This window comes from Trichoderma aggressivum (assembly GCF_033847375.1).
Source record: "Trichoderma aggressivum f. europaeum strain CBS 100526 chromosome Unknown scaffold_040, whole genome shotgun sequence".
Taxonomy (NCBI): domain Eukaryota; kingdom Fungi; phylum Ascomycota; class Sordariomycetes; order Hypocreales; family Hypocreaceae; genus Trichoderma; species Trichoderma aggressivum.
Window position 1 is genome coordinate 225,858 of NW_026946406.1, and position 18,354 is coordinate 244,211.

At 53.1% G+C, this 18,354-nt stretch overlaps 5 protein-coding genes across 5 annotated transcripts; 2 read left to right on the forward strand and 3 right to left on the reverse strand.

The window, feature by feature from the left end:
* Positions 1–2,740: 2,740 nt before the first annotated feature.
* Triagg1_8337 (uncharacterized protein) lies at positions 2,741–3,280 on the reverse strand (the record flags this gene model as incomplete). The annotated part of the gene is made up of 2 exons (XM_062903172.1): positions 2,741–3,196; positions 3,257–3,280. 2 exons carry the CDS (start codon positions 3,278–3,280, stop codon positions 2,741–2,743), a joined length of 480 nt encoding a protein of 159 aa, XP_062752747.1.
* Positions 3,281–4,197: 917 nt separating this feature from the next.
* Triagg1_8338 (uncharacterized protein) lies at positions 4,198–5,029 on the forward strand (the record flags this gene model as incomplete). The annotated part of the gene is made up of 2 exons (XM_062903174.1): positions 4,198–4,270; positions 4,335–5,029. 2 exons carry the CDS (start codon positions 4,198–4,200, stop codon positions 5,027–5,029), a joined length of 768 nt encoding a protein of 255 aa, XP_062752748.1.
* Positions 5,030–5,576: 547 nt separating this feature from the next.
* On the reverse strand, positions 5,577–9,320 carry Triagg1_8339 (uncharacterized protein; the record flags this gene model as incomplete). The annotated part of the gene is made up of 1 exon (XM_062903175.1): positions 5,577–9,320. One exon carries the CDS (start codon positions 9,318–9,320, stop codon positions 5,577–5,579), a length of 3,744 nt encoding a protein of 1,247 aa, XP_062752749.1.
* Positions 9,321–11,710: 2,390 nt separating this feature from the next.
* Positions 11,711–13,439, forward strand: Triagg1_8340 (uncharacterized protein; the record flags this gene model as incomplete). The annotated part of the gene is made up of 3 exons (XM_062903176.1): positions 11,711–11,757; positions 11,832–13,231; positions 13,279–13,439. 3 exons carry the CDS (start codon positions 11,711–11,713, stop codon positions 13,437–13,439), a joined length of 1,608 nt encoding a protein of 535 aa, XP_062752750.1.
* Positions 13,440–13,823: 384 nt separating this feature from the next.
* Positions 13,824–17,761, reverse strand: Triagg1_8341 (uncharacterized protein; the record flags this gene model as incomplete). Its single annotated transcript, XM_062903177.1, has 4 exons — positions 13,824–16,238; positions 16,318–16,875; positions 16,941–17,053; positions 17,110–17,761. 4 exons carry the CDS (start codon positions 17,759–17,761, stop codon positions 13,824–13,826), a joined length of 3,738 nt encoding a protein of 1,245 aa, XP_062752751.1.
* Positions 17,762–18,354: the final 593 nt, after the last annotated feature.

Here is an 18,354-nt window from a genome sequence, read left to right on the forward strand (position 1 = left end):
CCAACTACTTTCTCCGACTACAAATCACTGTTCTCCTTTGTTCCGTACTTTTAACTCTCTTTATACCTCTTTACCCCCCTTCTTTCTTCTTTTTCAACTTCTTCATATGGGGTGCGCGGATTACATACAAAAACGGGCGCATTTATATCCCCCTTGTTTCAAAATACCATGACGACAGTTACGGCTGCAACCTGTGGCAGGTCCCTTGTTAGAGAAACTAGAGACGGAATGCTTGTTGCGAACAAAAAAAAGAAAGGGATGCTTTTTTTGGCCAAAGAATGCGCGAGACACAAGAAAAGAAGGAGAAGACAGCTGTGTTTTTCTTGTTTTTTTTTTTCATCTTGTTGATTCTTTTCATCTTTTTCTCTTTTTCTTTCTTATTATTTCTACATCTGTGGTGCGCAGCATAGAAGGATGGGCATGTACAAAAATCTCTTTTGCTTGTTTTTTTTTCGACTTGAACTTGGATAGAATAGGACACAAAATCTTGGGGAGGGAATGAGGGAGCAATTGGCAAAACACCCACTGGCGTGTACACACAATTGTTGTTTTGTGGCGCGGCCAATGATGAATTCTTGAACGAAAGGCTTTTTTTTGACTTGTGTGTGTGTGTGTGTGTGTGTGTGTGTGTGTGTGTGTGTGTGTGTGTGTGTGTGTGTGTGTGTGTGTGTGTGTGTGCTTTGTGCGTGATGTGATGAATTGTTTCCCATTTGCTATATCTTGTTTGCCAATCTTAATAGTAATCAAGTAGATTTCTGGAATAGAATTCTTGCCTGGCTCTTTGGAAGAAGGGGAAAGGTGAGTGTTGTATCACTTTACTTTTTGAAAGGTGGTATGTACCATGGAGGATATTTGTCTAGCAATCTATTCTAGTATATGGACTCTCGCAACTACTAAGTGTTGTACTGCTCGGGCCATCGCCACCAGATCAGGAAATTCTAGGTTCTTTATTGCTTGAAAACTACCTTGACGGAAGGATTCGACCGATCCTATCGTCAGTTGGTTGCTGGGATTATTGCATAGCCGGACTTGACCCTCCGCTTCTTCGTGTAATAGAGGAACGTTTGCTCGGAACTATACTATATAGAAGAATCAAGACGAATTGTCTTGACGAAATGACATGGAGCAGTGACGGTGACATCGTTCCTAGAAGAAAGAAGAAGGATGAAGCGCCAGCTAGATGAAAAATTTCCCTGAATCATTCACGCGCAGTGGTCTTTGGAGTCAAGTTCAAGGGTATATCATTCAACCCCCCCAGCTACCAACAGAAGAACAAGAATCGGACCGAGACGGAGAATGCCGACAAGCTTCTTGTCAAGTCTACATTTTGTTAGAGGTATTAAAATCTAGTTTAATGAGAGATTTTTTTCCTTCTAAGGGGCTTGTTTTTGGGGCGAGTTTCCCCAGTTGCGGGCCTTGGTTTGTTGGTTGGTCGACGGTGATGCGCTCCTCGAGCAGGTCATTGTATTTCTGACTAGAAGGTTTTACTGCCATGGATTTTGGAGAATATGTTTATTAGTCGAATGAGTTTCTAGCATGATTTGAAAATCTTAGAGGATCTGTATATACCTGACTGGCTGATTATTTATTGATCCATGTCAAGTTGTAAGAAAGGTGTCGAAGCAGCAAATAGCACAAGGGAATATTGCAAATTTGGGGGCGTAATTATGAAGCTTTGCTTTAAATACACAACTCATTTCAGCTTTGGCTAGGCTATAATTCTTTTTTCTTTAAACCACGAGCCCCGTCTTGTCAAGAAGGATATAAAGCAAGCCGAGATGCTGCCCTCGAGTTCTGATTTAGTGTGTCGCAAACTGGAAATCAACATCAGTCCTTGTTCCTCTACAACTTCAACACTACATCCTTTGTTGCCTCAAATCTGTCTCTGAAAAGCATCACCAACAACAACAGCAACAGCAACAACAACAACAACAACTTATCCACAACCATGACGTGCCGCGGAAACGTCAACGACGCCTGGGTCGAGGACTGCGAGAAGCTGCACTACAACACCGGCCACGGCAACTTTGTGGTGGACTTGAAGCCCAGCGTGAGCACTTCTTGCACTGGGCAGTGCGGGATTCCGGCTGGAGTGTGTGGTGACTTTGCGATGCATTGTGTTGTGGATAGGCAGGCTTTGGGGTGCTGATGAGTCTTTTTGGTGGATTGGATGTTTTGTGTGTGTTGGTGAGGATCTGGACTACTTGTATCGACGTGGTTAATCGGATGGCTGTGGTTTTTTATTCCATGTAAACGGGAGTTGTTTATATCGCAGGTGTTTAATAACAATAACAACGACAACTTGTATAACAATGATGATGTTGTACCAAAATGGGTTCCTACAGATTGATACAACAGTTGGTTTTCAGGGACAAACGTTTCAGTTCACGTTTATATGAGCAAATAGTAAATTAACAAGAAAAGAAATGTTGTATTTCATCATGCCAACCCTCAGCCTGGCGCCAACTATTGTCTTGGTTCAACCTGATACCTCACCGATACCATATTCTTAGCTACAATGATGCTCTCGAGACTTTATAGTCATCTGTTATGCACCCTCTTCATCCTGCAAGTCTCTCAACTGCCGCCCATATGTCATTCTATGCTACGCGTACCCCATGTATGCATGTACAAGTACGACGACTTGTAGCAATCCCTGTTTGTCCAGCACCTCATCTCATCTCTCCCTCCCTCTCTTGCTCTTGTAATAATGCAAAGGTAAAAAAACCGAGAAAGCCTTTTATGATGGCGGAAAGATGGGGTCTTCGAGGGCATACTTGGTGACGGCGGCCTTTGCCTTTGCCTCCCACGCGGCCCTGTCGTTGCGATACTCGTCGGCGATGCGCTCCTCGAGGGGGTCGTCGGGCTGAGGCTCGACGAGCAGGTTGCGCAGGGCCTCGAGGACAGAGACTATCTTTGTGCTGGGCTTCCAGTTCTCGGCCTTGAGGATGGCGAGGCAGACGTTGCCGAGGGAGTCGTTTGTGACGTTTGGGTGGTAGACGCGGGTGACGAACTTTACGACGGGGGGCTTGAAGGGGTAGTCGGTGGGCAGGGTGAGGACGATGCCGAAGCGGCCCGGGTAGAAGGTGGTCGAGGCTGGAGGCTGGAGGGTGACGTGCCAGGTGTGGACCGAGTTGTTGGGAGGGAGCGCGACGACGAAGCCCTCGATGGGGGTTTGGGAGACTTCGGCTAGTTCCTGGGGAGAAGAAGAGAGTAAGCAAAGACGAAGGAGAGGCTGGTGATGGGCGAGGCTTACCTTGGAGATGCGTCTGGTCGACATGATGGTTGTGATGGGTAGGCAATGTCCGAGTTGGATCAAGAGAGAGATGTGACGGAAAGAATGGCGTTAAAGGCCTATCTATCTCTTCTTCAAGATGTAGGAGAGTAAACAGCCAGTTGTTCTGCTCGGTCGTATGGGCAAATGTCGAGTCGAGTCGAGGAGGCCGGCCGTGACGTCGTCGTTGATGCAGAGAGAGAGATAGAGAGAGAGGCGAGAGGTGATTCTATCGCAGCTGGTCGGGATGCTCGTATTCGCGGTGTGAAGTCAGGCAGGGTGTAGACGATGGAGGGAGAGGGAGAGAGCAAAAGAAAGCAGAACCAAGAAGATGAAGCTCTTCTTCGTAGCTGAGCGTGTCTGTGACTTGTGACTGTGACTGTAAATGACGGATGTGGGGTCTTGTTGCATGTTACACGCCCAGGTACCGAGTACGTACCAGATGGCGGGGCGGGCGGGATGGCGGCAAGTACAGGTACGAAGCTGCGGTATCGTTTGGAATCAAGAAAGAGGCTGATGTTGTATGATTACCGCCTGGTTAGGAATATATTGCTGATTCTTACTGAATACTTCGGCATGATTCCACGTCGCACGTATAAGTAATACCTGCGGGTACTTGTGATAACTTACTAATAGTAACAAAGATCCAACAAAGCAAAGCACCAGGTCCTCAAATCTCGGTCAACGGCCATCTCCATGTGGGGCCCTGTTCGCCTTCACCGACCCTCACACCGAAGCTTCACCTTGATTTTTTCCAAAGCCTTTCAAAATTTCCCTACCAACTCTCACCACCTGCTCGTCCAGTAACCAGTACTATCCAACGTACCTATTCCATTCATACACGCCGTATAATCCAATTCTCGACTCAATCCAGCCATATATACATAGAATACACACACATACAAAAAAAATCTCCACCAGCCATGGCCGCCGCCGCCGCCGTCTCTGCGCAAGAAGCGCAGCAGATGCCCTTTATCAAAAACCTCGCCTCAAGCGGTTCGTCACCTTTTTCTCTCTTCTTCTTCCCACGACACAACCATGCTAACCTTGGCATCAACAGACCGCAAACTCCGCACCGAATCCCTCTCCTCCCTCCAAGCCTTCCTCTCCTCCCGCCGCTCCCTCACCCCCCTCGACGCCCGCAAGCTCTGGACAGGCCTCTACTACGCCCTCTGGATGACCGACCGCCCTCGTCCGCAGCAAGCCCTCGCCGCCGACCTCGCCGGCCTCGTCTCCGGCCTGCAGCCCGCCTGCGTCGAGCCCTGGCTGGCCGCCTTTTGGTCCGTCCTCGGCGTCCAGTGGCCGCACATTGAGGCGCTGCGCCTCGACAAGTTCCTCCTGCTCGTTAGGAGAATGTTCGCCGCGCATGTCAAGGTTGTGAAAGAGAATGGGTTTCAGGGTGATTTGGCGGAGCAGGTGCTGCGTGTGTTTGCGCAGTGGTGTTTTGACGTTGAAGACGAGAACAAGGTTGCGCTGGGGTTGAGGCTGCATGTGCTTGATGTTTGGGTGGACGAGCTGGAGCGCGAGGGGGCGCTTGTGGAGGATGAGCACGCGAGGGCGTTTGTGAACAAGGTTGGAGCGTTGGTGGAGAGTCTCAAGAGGTGTCCTGTCAAGTCGGTTCGACAGCGTGCGCTGGACAGCTATGATGATGAGAGACTGCCGTGGGTGGAGAAGAAGGAGGAGGAGGAGGACGACGAAGAGATGGATGGTGAGGAGGGCGCGGAGGATGCCGAATGGGGTGGCATAGACAATTAATGGGCGAGACGGAGAGGGCGTCGTTTTACATTTTTGGATTCTGGTTAAATGTGTATATCAACCATTGCGGTGGATGGGCAAGAAGAAAAGGTGTCTGGCGTTTTTACGAGAAAGAAGAAATCTTGGTTCAATTTCAATTTCACATGTTGCGTCCCACAAGAAAATTGTATATATCTACACATATAAACACACAATCATACAATGCTCCATATACCACTCAGCCAACAATTGACGAGAACACGACACTTGGTGTGATGAAACAAAACCACCCTTCTTCATTATACTACCTATATTCAATGTTCGGCCAATGCATCGTGACTGTATTATGCTCCATACTCCATTTTTGTTCAGTTTCCCTGCTCCTCATCATTATCTCGTCAGTAACGATTATTATGTGTAGTATATATAAGAAAGAAAAGAAAGAAGGTAGAAAAAAAAGGCAAGTAATGTGGAGAAAAGAAAAGAAAAAAAAAGAGAGAGAGAGAGAGAGAGAAAACTCCCACCAAAAACTGCCGCCAAAAGAATCCCGTCGTCGTGTTTCTCCCCTTCACCTCCATCGCCTAATCTTCACCCACCCCTGCTCCTCATCGTCGTCCACAGGCTTGGCCTTTGGCTTCTCGCCCTTGTCCCTCGTCTCCTCAGCCCGCTGCTTCGCCAACCGCAACGCTCGCCACTCGTCCCACTTCGCCTTTTCCTCCGGCAGCGGCTCTCTGGCAGAGGCCACGAGGCCCTTCTTCCGGAGCCGCCGCCTATGCCGCCGCTTCTGCTCAGGAGAGAGCGACTCCGTGTCCACCTGAGTAATGTCGCGTCTCAGAGCGAGATCCTGCACGTCGGCGAGAAAGTCGTGCGCTTCCTCGTATGCGATTGCTGCAACTTGACGTCCTTGCCCGCCGGTGATCCACTGGTCGAGCTTGATGGGCAGGGCCGTTCCGAAATCCGTGGGGTCGTCAAAGGACCAGACGCAGGGCGACCTGGAGGCTGGACAGGTTGTTGGGCGGCAGTACACGGAGCACATGGTTGACTCGGCGGCGTACCACAGTGAGAGAACCAGCGTGAACACGCCCAGCCAAGTGAGGCGAAAGGTTGGCGTTCGATAAAATAGTTGCGGCAGTGTAAGATGAAGGTAGGTAACGGGGGTGGCAGAAGAGCTTGTCGATGACGACGACGACGACGATGGTTTGCAGTACGGACAGCCTTGCGTGGGATTCTTGTGGTTGTGATGCGCGTGACCCTTGGGGGCTTGGGTCTTGGTCTTTGTGTCCTTCTTCACTTGGATCAAGGGTTTTGTGTCCTTCTTCTCCTGGACCAAGGGTTTTATATCCTTCTTCTCTTGAGGCAGGGCCTTTGTGGCCGTCTTCTCTGGAGGAGCTACCGGTTGAGGTTGCGGTTGAGGTTGCGGCTGAGGCTGAGCTCGAGAATAGCGATCGAAGCGATCCTCGAAGCGCTCGATGCCCTGTTTGGCCGAACGGATCCGTAAGAGGCCTGTTTGCAGCGACTTGTTCATTCTCTCAAAGGCAGCCATCTCGTCATCCTTCTGGCCCTCGCCCTTAATCACATCAGAGGGGTCAGACTCCGACTCAAGGTCCAGATCAAAGTTGTCGGCGGCTACTGTGGACGGAGGAAGAGGATCGCTCTTTGGCGCGTCGAGCTTGGCTGCCTTTTTGGCATTGGCGATGAACGCGTCCAGGTCGTCAAATGTCGAGTCTTGCATGTCGTATTCTCGGCGCAGCTGCATCAAATCATCCTTGGCGGATGGAGGCCTGGCCGAATTCTTCATGGGTGGCCTGCGTCGAGGCAGCGATTTCGCCCGCGGTTTCTTTGCAGCCACCGACGCAAGCGCAATATCGCCGCCGTCGTCAGTCGTGCCGGGATCTGAGGCAGTGTCCTGGTCTTGGCTTCTCTCCCTGCTCCTCCACGAGGAGAAGCTCGGCTTCCTGGCCCGAAGGAGTGAAGCGGGCGGCTCGGCAGATGTCATTGCAGGTGCCTTGGCCTCCTCTTGCATCTCTGGAGCAGGTAGTTCGGGCTTCAGCACCAGCTTTTCAGTCTTGACCGTCACCGGCGTCTCGACATAGGCACCCGTAATCCTCGGAGTCGGCATGGTCAAAGGGTCAGGCTTGGTGGGCCTTGGGGTTGTTATCATCGCTGACGACTCGTCTAGCCCATTGTCACCTTCGTCCGAGTCATCGAGAGGCGGAGATGGCGCGCGTATGGAACCTCGCTCAGACTGGTTGTCCGAAGGCGCAAACAACTTGATCTCCGAGTCTATCCTAGCCGTCGGGTCTGGTTCTGACTGCATGCTGGATCGCTTGCTCTTGGCGGATTCTACCGATCGTGAGCGCTGCAGGCCAATGAATCCCACGGCGGGCTTTGGCTTTTCGGAATCTTTCAAGTCGGTCGTCGTCGTCGTAGCAGCAGTCGTGGTAGTGGCAGTGGTCGCAGCAGCAGGCTTGTCGCCAGCAGAGGCGCGTCTCGAAAAGATGCGAGAAGCGATCCTGTCGGCGATTGATTTGGCGGTGGTTTGTTTGTGTTCCTCGTCACCTGGCGGAGGAGTGGGCAGCTGTTTTGTCCTGGGCTCGTCTTCAGGTGGCGGGCTGGAGCTGGCGGCCCTTGCCAGCCGGCGCAGCAGGTCTTGCTCATCAGGCCGCCTTTCAAAGGGTTTGGGCCTTGTCAGCAGGTTGTCCCGTTTCTGCTCGTGGATTTCCAGCCTTTTCAGTGGCTCGCGAGATGGCAATGCCGCTTCAGCCTTGTCCTCCTCTTCTGCGCGCCTCGCATCTCGACCAAAGAATGTCGTGGGTGCGTCCGCTACCTGTCGACCAAACTCCCCTCCGCCGAAAGACGTCCTTGGACGCAGAATCTGTGGCAGTTCGTCTTTCTTTACATCGTCGACTGGTTCTTGCTTTGTTAGGCGCCGCCGCGCCAGCCCAAAAGTTGGACGAGGCTTGGGCTCTTCATCAGGGGAGCGAGGACGTGCCATGGAATTTTGCTCCTTGATTTCCTGGAGGCGAGCGGCTGCAAAGGCCCGCTTCGACACGCCGTCGGCCTCCCGCTGCCGGATGTCGTCTAGTTTGGTGTTGTTTCTCAGTCCGTCAAGGTGTCTGCTGGCAAGAGGAAACTGTCGCTCCACCTGCCCTTCCCTTGCGCGTATTTCCTCAAGTTTTGTATTTGGTGGCCTCAGCCGTGATTGGTGTGCCAGCGGTATATGGCTGCCGTTTGCCTTAAGCTCGAGCGCTCGGATTTCGTCTAGCTTGTTGTTGCGAGACCCTGGATTGGCGAGACGGGGCAGGCTGTCAAAGTCTTGCTTTCCATCGTCGCGGAATCCGAGGCGACTCGCAAACGGCCGAGTCCCGACCCTAACGCGTGGACTCTCGGAGATCTGCAACTCGCCGGCGGTGAAATCCTCATCCATCTGCCAGGCGAAGCTCTTGTCGGGAGAAGATCGCTGGACGAGCGTTGCCGCCGAGAGGGCAGGGTCGACCGTGGAAAGGGGGATATCCTCGATGCCCGGGACCAGTTCTGGAAGCCCGCTGGTGCCGCTGGCGGTGGTGGCGGTGGCGTCTCTGTGTGCTCCTCCAGACCGCAGGGCGTTGCGGATGGCAGGACTGACAAACTCGGCCGATCGCTGTCGCACGAGGCCGTCGGCGCCGGTGAGGCGGGTGGCCCTGGCCGGCGATATTGCTCCTTCCCTGCCTCCCACGAGCGTTGCGCTGAGGTTGGAGTTGCGCGCCGAGGGAATCTTGCTGCGCCCTTTGGTGTCGAGATGGTCGGCCCCGAGCACCCGCTGCAGCTCAGACACCTCGGAAGCCGTCCTCGTCCTCCAGGGCCTGGGCGCCGGACTGGGCGAGCCGTCGACGGCAACGGGGTCGTCAAGGCCTGCCTCGTGCATCAGCTTTGCCGCCTCTTCCTCGCCCTCTGCGAGCTCCATGGCCTTGCGCAACGAGATGGGCTTCCGGCGCGTGCTATTCAGTCGGGGGATTCGGGTGCCTCCAGACGAGAGCACGCTGGAGTTGGCATTGGCGTTGCCATTGGTATTTGCCTGGTCTCGGGTCGAGAAGAAGCCTTCGGAGACGGGCCTCGGCTTCCGCAGGCCCGTCGCGTGGTCGCCGCCGGACATGCTCGTGGCTGCTCCCATTCCTATCCTCGAGAAGCCCGGCGTCTTGGCCGTGTAGACGTGCAATTGATTTTCACTGCCGTCATCTGGCCGGCCGAATAACGGCTTCCGACTGCCGTCATTCACGTATAAGGATGCGGGACGTCCATTTTGCCGGACGCCAATTGCTTGATGCTCCTGCATTGCAAGCTCTTTGTGACTATTGGAATAAAGACGAATCGACGGAATTGGATGCTGCGGCGGAAAAGCGCATGGTTACTGCAGCAGGCGATGGTGCTTTTGCTGGTGAATCGTGATTCAGTCGAGGCGCGTCATGGCCCTTTGCGACGGGAGGATCAAAGTCGAGGCCGGATGGACGAGATGCTGTACAAGTAGAAGCTGATGGGTTTAAAGAGAAATCGTATTCGTATCTGTAGCGAGTCGCAACGCCTGTGCGATGGAAGCTATTCTGGCTGCTTGGAATCAATATGTTTGGACGCTGGGAGGAGCAAAAGGCAATGAAAAGGACGAAAAGCACAAGGGAAGAAGATTTGAACGAAGGAGAGCGAGCGCGTTCTGGCGACTAGCGGTCGATTGGACAGGGGGCGATTCTGTGACTTTTTTGGGACATGTGCTTGCTGTCCACTGGCCCGTGCGTCGGGGTATTGTTATACGAGGCGCTGCCCTATTTTTGGTCGAGGGAGGTACTTGAACCACGTGAAAAGGAACAGCAGGTCAGTGTCGCAAAAGAGTCAATTGAAAGTGAAGATGCAATCAAAACAGTCTAATTTTGACTGGATTCTACGTAGATGGACAGCATCTTTGGTTTGTTTTTAGAAAAAGTCGCCGTGACAGGCATTTGGCTGCAACCTGTCAGATGCACGGACAAGGTTTGCCGAACTTGTCACGGGCCAAGCCGAGTCCAAGCTGGACGGAGCTTTGGCCGTTTTGAGTTGACGTGATTCTAACATGGGAGAAGCATCAATGCGATGTTGTTGAAGTTGTTTGAGTCGCAGCAACGGGGTATGAGCCTCGACAAGAATCTGCCTCGTATCTGTATTGGTTGGTGTGAGATGGCGAGTCTTCAGCATGTATGCATGAAGCAGGTACATACATGACTAACTCGTCACCAATAAGACCGCACGAATCCCATCGTATCAGTCGGTGTAGCCTCGATAGAGCACGTGTGCCGACTTTTGCCCTGAATCCAGCATAACGAGCGCATCAGCTGAGATACTGTGTGTATCGGCAAAATGTGTTATTGGATGCACTACAGTGGTGGGTTGATTTGATGATTTGTGTTCCTGGGCCGTCTTGGGCAATACGTGGAGAGGTGGTGATATTACCGAGGTGAGGCGCTCAGAAGCATCTCTCAGTCCACGCCAGAGTCTTTTTAATTGTAGCAACATCTCGACAATCTACTACACAACAAACCTAATACTGTACAGCATAATTGACTTGAATTGCCCATATGACACAGACATTTGTTAGACCTCCAAATTGATCAGCGCTGGCCGCCGCCAAACTTAAAATCATGGTGCACCCTCCAAGTCAGCCGGTCCGCAGCCAATGAGACGGCAGCCAACACACCACAATCGCCCATTTTAGCATTGTTGTTGTGTTGGGCCCAGATGAAATCTTCGGCCTGGCTTTTACTGTATATATCTGAATGCCTGTGTCTCATTCATTGTTCGTAGTTCTTTGGCTTGTATGTATCTTGTAGCACATGAACTGAGGCTTGTGAAACCACTACAGTACCAGCCAAGTCTCTTACCAAAATCAGCCACAACTCAGTTCAATTCAATTCAACTCGGCTCCATCGTCATCTGGCGAATCCAGTACCATCCGCACCACACATTGTCCACATTGTTCTCTTCTCCCCCTTACATCACGTCTTCACCCTCGCACTGGCCAACTCTTTCCAGGCAATTCATTCTAGCGCTGCCATCCAGTGTACTCGTACTCTTGATTTCGTCAATAGATCCATGGCTATCATTTGGCAGACATTCCAGCCTCTCAAGGTCCATGTACCCACCGCGTACTGATGTAATACGACATGCAACGACACTCAGCGGATTGCCCTCTAAAGGCTTAACGTCTCTCTCTCTCTCTCTCTCTCTCGGGCTCGGACAATAGTTCTCTTTGCGATGCCCCGAGGATTAACCCCTCCAGAGAGTGTTGCGTGTTTTCCCTTAGCCCCAGGCACGAAATAGTTTTAGTTAGTATGGATTGGCTACCTCTTTTAGTACATGCATCTGCATCCTCCGCCGAGCCAATAGACAAGGGCGCCCTTGAAACAATCGCATTGTAGCTATATTATTCATCTGCTTTCAGCCTTGCTTTTAAACCGAGCTTCTTCTCTTCCCTTTCTTCTTTCTTGATTACTGTTTTAACCAACATCATCCCATCCTATGATAATATACATATCTCGGTGGTAACAACCTCAAGCGACGAGGTCCGCAGGGCTCTTCACCCTCACCACCAAAAGACATCCCGTCAAACACATCAGGCAGCAACATCAACATCCAAGCCCATCCCTCTCTTTCAGCCCAATCCACCACTCAATCCATCATAAACAAATCAATTGAATCACAATGGGCTCCGGCAACACTCCCCACATCCTCCGCAAACTCGGACACAAGTAAGCCCTACACCTCGCTTCACCTCCATCATTCTCATACACGTACATACTCACATACTCACACCCCGATCCAGCGAACTCTTCTCCTCCTCCCGTCACAATCTCGGCATCTACCGCTGCGTCACCGTATCATGCCGCTACTCTCACCCTCCATCCTCTCAGCCCGACGGCACATCCATCAGCCCGCACTTCTTCGCCGCTCTCGCAACCGCCATCAAGGACCAGCCCATGCTGCGTGTCGGCATCACGGGGGACGACACAAACGACGCCCACTTCATCCACATCCCCTCCATCGATCTGCGCAGCCAAGTCTCCGTCATTGTCGTGCCTTGTCAATCCGTCCAAGAGTATGAGGACAGAGTTGCCGAGCATCAGGGCTGGGAACATGACCAAAAGTTCCAGGACCTCGCCGTGCGGCCTCCCTGGAGAATCACCATCCTCAGGCCCAGCAGCGGCAATCCCGATGTCACGGAGCAGTTGAAAGGGCAGGAAGACGTCTTCTTTGCCTATCATCACTCCCTTATGGACGGAACCAGCGGCCGCCGCTTTCACGAGATGCTTCTCGCAACGCCCGCTTACCAAGGCCAACAAATCCCGGCCGAGCCAGAGCAAATCCTCTCCTTTCCAGAGCCGCCATCGTCACTCCCCGAAACCCAGGAGAAAGTCGTCGACTTCACCCTCTCCATCGGCTATACCGTGCGCACCCTCTGGACCGCCCTCGGCCCCTCGTTCCTCCAGCCCCCCAAGCAGCCCATCTGGAACGCCATCCCCGTCGACCTCTCGCTGCCCTACAAGACGCGTGTCAGGCCCGTCGACATCTCGCCCGAGGCCCTCGCAACGCTTCTCTCCGCCTGCAGAGAACACTCCGTCACCGTCACAGCTCTCCTGCACTCCCTCGTCCTCGCCTCTCTGTCATCCCGCATCTCCTCTCCAACCGAGGCGCCCGCCTTCGCAGCATCTACACCCATCAGTCTCCGGCCCTTTACTTCTCCCTCCATGGATCCCGCATACGTGACATCTCTCCGCTGCCTCGTCGCCGCCACGACACACCACTTCTCCCCAAAGGCGGTGTCCGCTCTCCGCGCCCCCAACGCCGACACCACGGCCCTAATCTGGCAAAACGCCCGCCAAGTCAAGGACGAACTCACCGCCAAGCTCGCCTCCCTGCCCAAAGACGACATCATGGCCATGTTCAAGTTCGTCGGCGACTGGTTCTCCTTCTGGCGCGGCAGGGACGGCAGGCAGCGCACCGAGTCCTGGGAGATTAGCAACATTGGCGTGCTCAAGAACCCAGAGGCGCAGGCGGACGTTCCCCGGGCCACGCGCATGCTCTTTACCAACGGGGCCATGGCTGCTGGGCCGCCGGTTGCCGTCAACGTTGCGAGCGTGGCTGGGTCCAAGTTGACCATTGGCTTGTCGTGGCATGATGCCGTGCTGAAGGAAGACGTGGTGAACCAGTTGGCCGAAGATTTGAGTTTGTATGCTGCGAGGTTTTGCGAGACTGGCAACACGTTTGTCTAGATGTTTGGATTTTGACTAGAAAAGACAAGGACAAAGACAAAGACAAAGACAAAGAAAGAAAGAAGAAGAAGAAGAAGAAGAAGAAGAAGAAGAAGACGGGTAATGTTATTTTCAAAGAATACACCTTACAGCTGGATCACGCCAGACACAGACAATATTAATCTCAGCACTCTACAACAATATGGTAATAGTAATAATATGATATATACTTTAACGGAGAAAAAAAAAGGACCATGTACAACAAAGCTTCGTAATATTTCTTTCATATCCTATCCAAGAAGTCAAAAAATAACTGGACATTTTTATCCAAATAGTGCAGAAAAATCTCCAAAATCTCCAAGTCTCCAAAAAAAAAACCCCCCCAAACGTCAAAAGGTGCTACGCCTCTCATCTCAAATATCCAGAGGTCTCAGCCATCTAGTCTAAAACCCGTAAACGCCATGCAGAGCCCCCTTGTCAAACACAAAATATATACCGCCTCATTCATCTCCGAGTCCCGCTTATCAAGGACTGCGGCAGCCATTGTTTCTCGTCACATGTCTCTTTTACCAGCCCTGTCCGGGAGGCTTCGTCGGTCGAGATCCTCCCCTAAAGTAGTTGTACTGCATGGGATCGACATCCTGCTCCTCTTGTTGGGGGAGGCCGCTGTATCCCCGCGGTCCGCCCACCCCCGCGCCGGGCGTTGAGGCTGGCGAACCGACTGCTGGACTCCGGGTCCGATCAAGCGATACTTCCTGATAGCCTGCCAGAGGCATACCCGGTGCGGGACTCCGTGACCGTTCCTGAGACATGTCTCGATACGACGCGGGCGGCACCATGGCCGGGCCCACGGCATTGCTCACCAGGCCTGACGAACTGCCGTTGTCTTGGGCATAGAGGGGGCTGCGATGGCGACCGATGGAATCGTCCGCGTAGGGGCTGGGCCTGTAGGACTGGTAGCTTGTTTCTTGCGGCGTCGGCAGCTTCACGTTTCCGGGAGAAAAGGGCGTGACGTGGCGGTTGGATGGTGTTCCCGGCCTGGAGCTGCTGTCGAGCGAGCCGGGCGTTCCCGGCCTGAAGCCGTCAAACTCCTTGCCGTACATTTCACCGCCTCCGTGCTCTTCAGTAAACTCTGCCCGATTCTTGTAATACTCAAAGTCCATGTGCGCCTCCGAGACGAACTCGAATCCAGGCACCCCGTCAGCAGCTTTGCCGGGCTTACCACCTTGCATGGCGTTGAGGGCGTACACGTCCGAGTAGCCGCTGACGGTCATCAGGTCTGCATTGTTTGCGCCATCTCTGCCGTCACTCAACCGTCCCGAGTAGACGGACGGGAGCAGGTTCTGTGCCTTCTGGTGGACCATGGGAGTGATGAGGGGCTTGTACAGAGCCGGGTGGCCAAAGCGACTAGCCAGCTTCTCACTTCGGAGGCGGCTCTCCTTCTGCATGCTTTCAGGGCCCTGGCTTTTTCGTGCAGCAGATATCTTGTAGTATCGGATCTTATCGTCAAAGGCCCTTCCGCAGTAAATCTTGAAAAGGATCAGGAGAATAGGCAAGGGGCACACGGCATAGAATTGAATGTGAGTGCCGTCTCCGCGCACCCAGCACGTCAGCAGGAAAACTCCATTGGACAAGACGGTGCCGAAGATGAAACGGTTGAAGATGACACGCCAGAACAAGCCACCAGACTCCGTCTTGGTAACGAAGCGGTACAGGATCAAGTACTTCTTCAGGAAGGAATCGATGCAAAAGTACAGGGCCGTCGCGAGAAGGACGAGGGGCTGAATACCCGCGAAGCACAGCGTAACAGTCGAGTAGTAGAGGAAGTAGCAGTAGTAACTGGCATAATCAAACGCCGGCGGGGCCGTCAGCTCAATAAGCTCTCGTGGCGTAGGGCTGGAGAACCTCTTGAGGAAAAAGGCGCTGATGAGTGGCCAGAGCTGGGCGAGGTCAATGGCGGCACCGAGCTGTCGCTGCAGAAGATAGGTGATCCAAAAGGGGCTGTTGTTGCAAAAGGCAGTGAAGATCATGGCCGCAATGTTTTCCTTGACAATGGCGTCCCACGCGTTCAGTCCGTCGTCGGCATCGGTGACGACGGCAGCGACAAAGGACCAGATGACGCTGAAGAAGGAGAAGACGATGAGGTTGTTGAAGACGAAGAAGGCGTAGAGCTTGGCCATGACGTGTCTCTCACGTCCCGTCTTTGTCTTGTCTCCGGCCCTGATGGACAGGCGACGGAAAATGACGGGGAGAGCCAGATAGACACCCGACGTGATGGCAGGGGACGCAATACCCTGAACAATGCCCCAGAAGGTTGTTTCCTTTTGCAGGGACACCTGGAATCCGTGCCAGACCTTGCCCAGATTTCCCAAGTTGACGAGGAAGATGGCAATCATGGCGTTGGGCGCAATCCATAAAAAGGTCAAAAGGACAATCCAAAAACTGTTGATCCACCGCCTGCGACTTCGGGTAGAGCTGGACAGCGGCATGTTTTGCCAGATGATGTCGATGGGCTTGGGCGCCATCTTGATGGTAGTGCCGTGGGGCTTCTTTTTGCGGGTGATGTAGGCAATCTCGTGCGCCTCGGAGACGTCCGAGTAACTGGCAAATCCGAAAGGCATGGAGCTCCGCTTGTCGACACTTGCTCTGACCTCTTTGATCTCCACTTCGAGTTCTCGAATGCGCTGTGTGTAGTACTCAATGGCATCCAGCCGCTGGCCCTTTGGATAAGTGCCGTACGAGCGGTCCTTCCTGGAAGGCTTGCAGGTTGGTCGCGGCGGCAGGCTCTGGGGGTTCTTGAGATAGATGGCCAGGACCTTTTCCAGTTTCCGAACCGCTCGATCGTGCGCCGCAATGAGGTCGGGGAGGTCCTTGACGTTTCGGGCAATGGCGGTTCGCGCGAAAGATGAGTTGGGCGCGACACCGTCAATGATGCGCGCAATGCCTTCATCAGAACAGCCTTGCTTGGGGATGTCGTACAACTAGGTTCATGGTCAGTCGGCTGTTTCTGTCATCCAGAACAAGTGGAGGGAGAGTTTCGACAATGAGCAGCCAGCTTACCATTAGCGTTCGCGAGTGCAGACTGCTTTGATAGTCCTCACTCTCAAAGTACTTGCGCCGAAGCTGCATTATCCTGCGGTAGTTCCACCACAAAAAGAAGCAAACGATGATGTCGAAGACCCAAGCAATGACCACTTGCCCCCACATCCATTTACCATAGACATTCAAGGGAGTAATGGTGGTAATCCAGCTGTTGGAGGTGGTTACCTCCCCCGGATACTTGACAGACTTGGTTGAGTGGATCGGGACAAGGATACCGATGCCAATGATGGCGAGGATACAGAACATGTTGCGGCACATGCGCATCACGCGCAGGAAGATGGTGGCGTCCATGCCGATGGTGTGCATCAATTGTTCTTCGTGGGTGCTCATCAAGGGCATGATCCACGACCACGGCTTCTTGCCCAGTGGAGGCGGAGCGTGCTTGTCGTCGACATGCTTCAGCTTCGGGGCGTACACGGACTGATTGTAAGGTCTGATGAAGGAGAAGACGATGGCGACAAAGGCCGTGATGCCGAGGGAAATACCCAACGCAGAGTAAACGGAAGCCGACGCAAGCTACAAGGCCGCCAGGTTAGAATTATGAAAAAAGACACTGCGCCCGGTAGACGTGATTGACTAACCGTGCCAGAGAAGGGATCTTTGAGTAGATTTAGCAGCTGGTTCGCAGGATTGTTGCTATCGGAGCTGGGGGTGTTGGTGTCGTCGCGCGCCCGAAGCCATTGTATGACAGGGTCTTGAAAGGTCATGATGCAGATTTGGGCGCCCACCAAGGGCAAAAGACCGGTTTACTTGTCCACTGAAAACAAAGAAGAAGAGGAAGAAGGAAGAAGGAAGAAAGGCAGGGCGCAATCTCGACACTGGCTGAATTTCCACCGCGCAAACGAGAGCGTTCAAGAGGCGGGTAGCAGCTTTGTTGGTGACTTGTTGCGCCGAGCAGCGGATACAGGGCCGGTCGTGGCTCAATCAAGAGCTCAAAGGCTGGCCGAGAAAAACGCGTCCCCAAGAGGAATCCGCAATCCGAGTGTTGCGTCACCAGCGTGATGTCAGGGGCAATGTCGCTTGCGATGATGCCTGTCGGTTGCCAAGTCGCCAGATCGAGCAGCGAGCGAAGGGCGAAGGGGTCGGGAAACCAGAAAACGAGAGTGGATGAAGACCCAAGCCAAGCCAAAAAACCGAGACGCACAAACGAGGGACGCTCTCTGCTAGAGAATCGCAGACGAGGCAGGGCTTTTGGAGGGCAGAAGCAGCAGGAGAAGAAGAGGAGGATGAAAGTAGAAGAAGAGGAAAGGCTCGAGGCGACCAGGGGGGTCATTCGGATGGGGGATTCGAGTGGCCAGGTGAGCAGGAAAAGAGGGAACCAGGGCGATGCCTGGATGGGGATGGTGTGCCCGCGTGTGCTGCCAGTCAAGTGTAGTGTTGCGTCGAGGATCACAGATGGCATCGGGCCCAAGCTCGGATGGAGAAGCGAGACACGCCAGGGAGGGTCCAGGGCCGTTAAAATGGATGCATCTGACGCTCTATCCGGGCCCTTGGAGGGCTAGAGAGAGGGATGGAGAGAGCCCTTGAGGTGGAAAAGAAGTTGGTGGGCTGAGGGCACATGCCAACGGGTTAATCGATGGGAGATCATCAATGGGTGTTAGTAGGTACAAGTACCTCGATGCCAAATACCAAGGCGCGATGGCAATCTGGTGATCAATGCCTGTCTGCACTATTTAAGCGTGTCTATTAATACTATTCAACCGGGTAGAAATAGTATTGTACAGTATTGGTATTGATATTGATATGTGATGATGCTGCTGGAAACCTCCGTCATCTTATCGAAGCAGCATTTTTACCCTTGATCTCCCATCTTCCATCTCCCATCTTCCATCTTGTCGAATTCTCTACAGCATACAGTCCAGTCCAGCCTTGTCAATATAGCCCGTCCACTGTCTCATGCTCAACCCAGCTTAGTGGCCTCAACTCCAGACACAGATAACTGGGGACCGTTGTTTCAGGCAATTTTTTTCCTTCTCTTTTTCCTTCTCCTCGCCC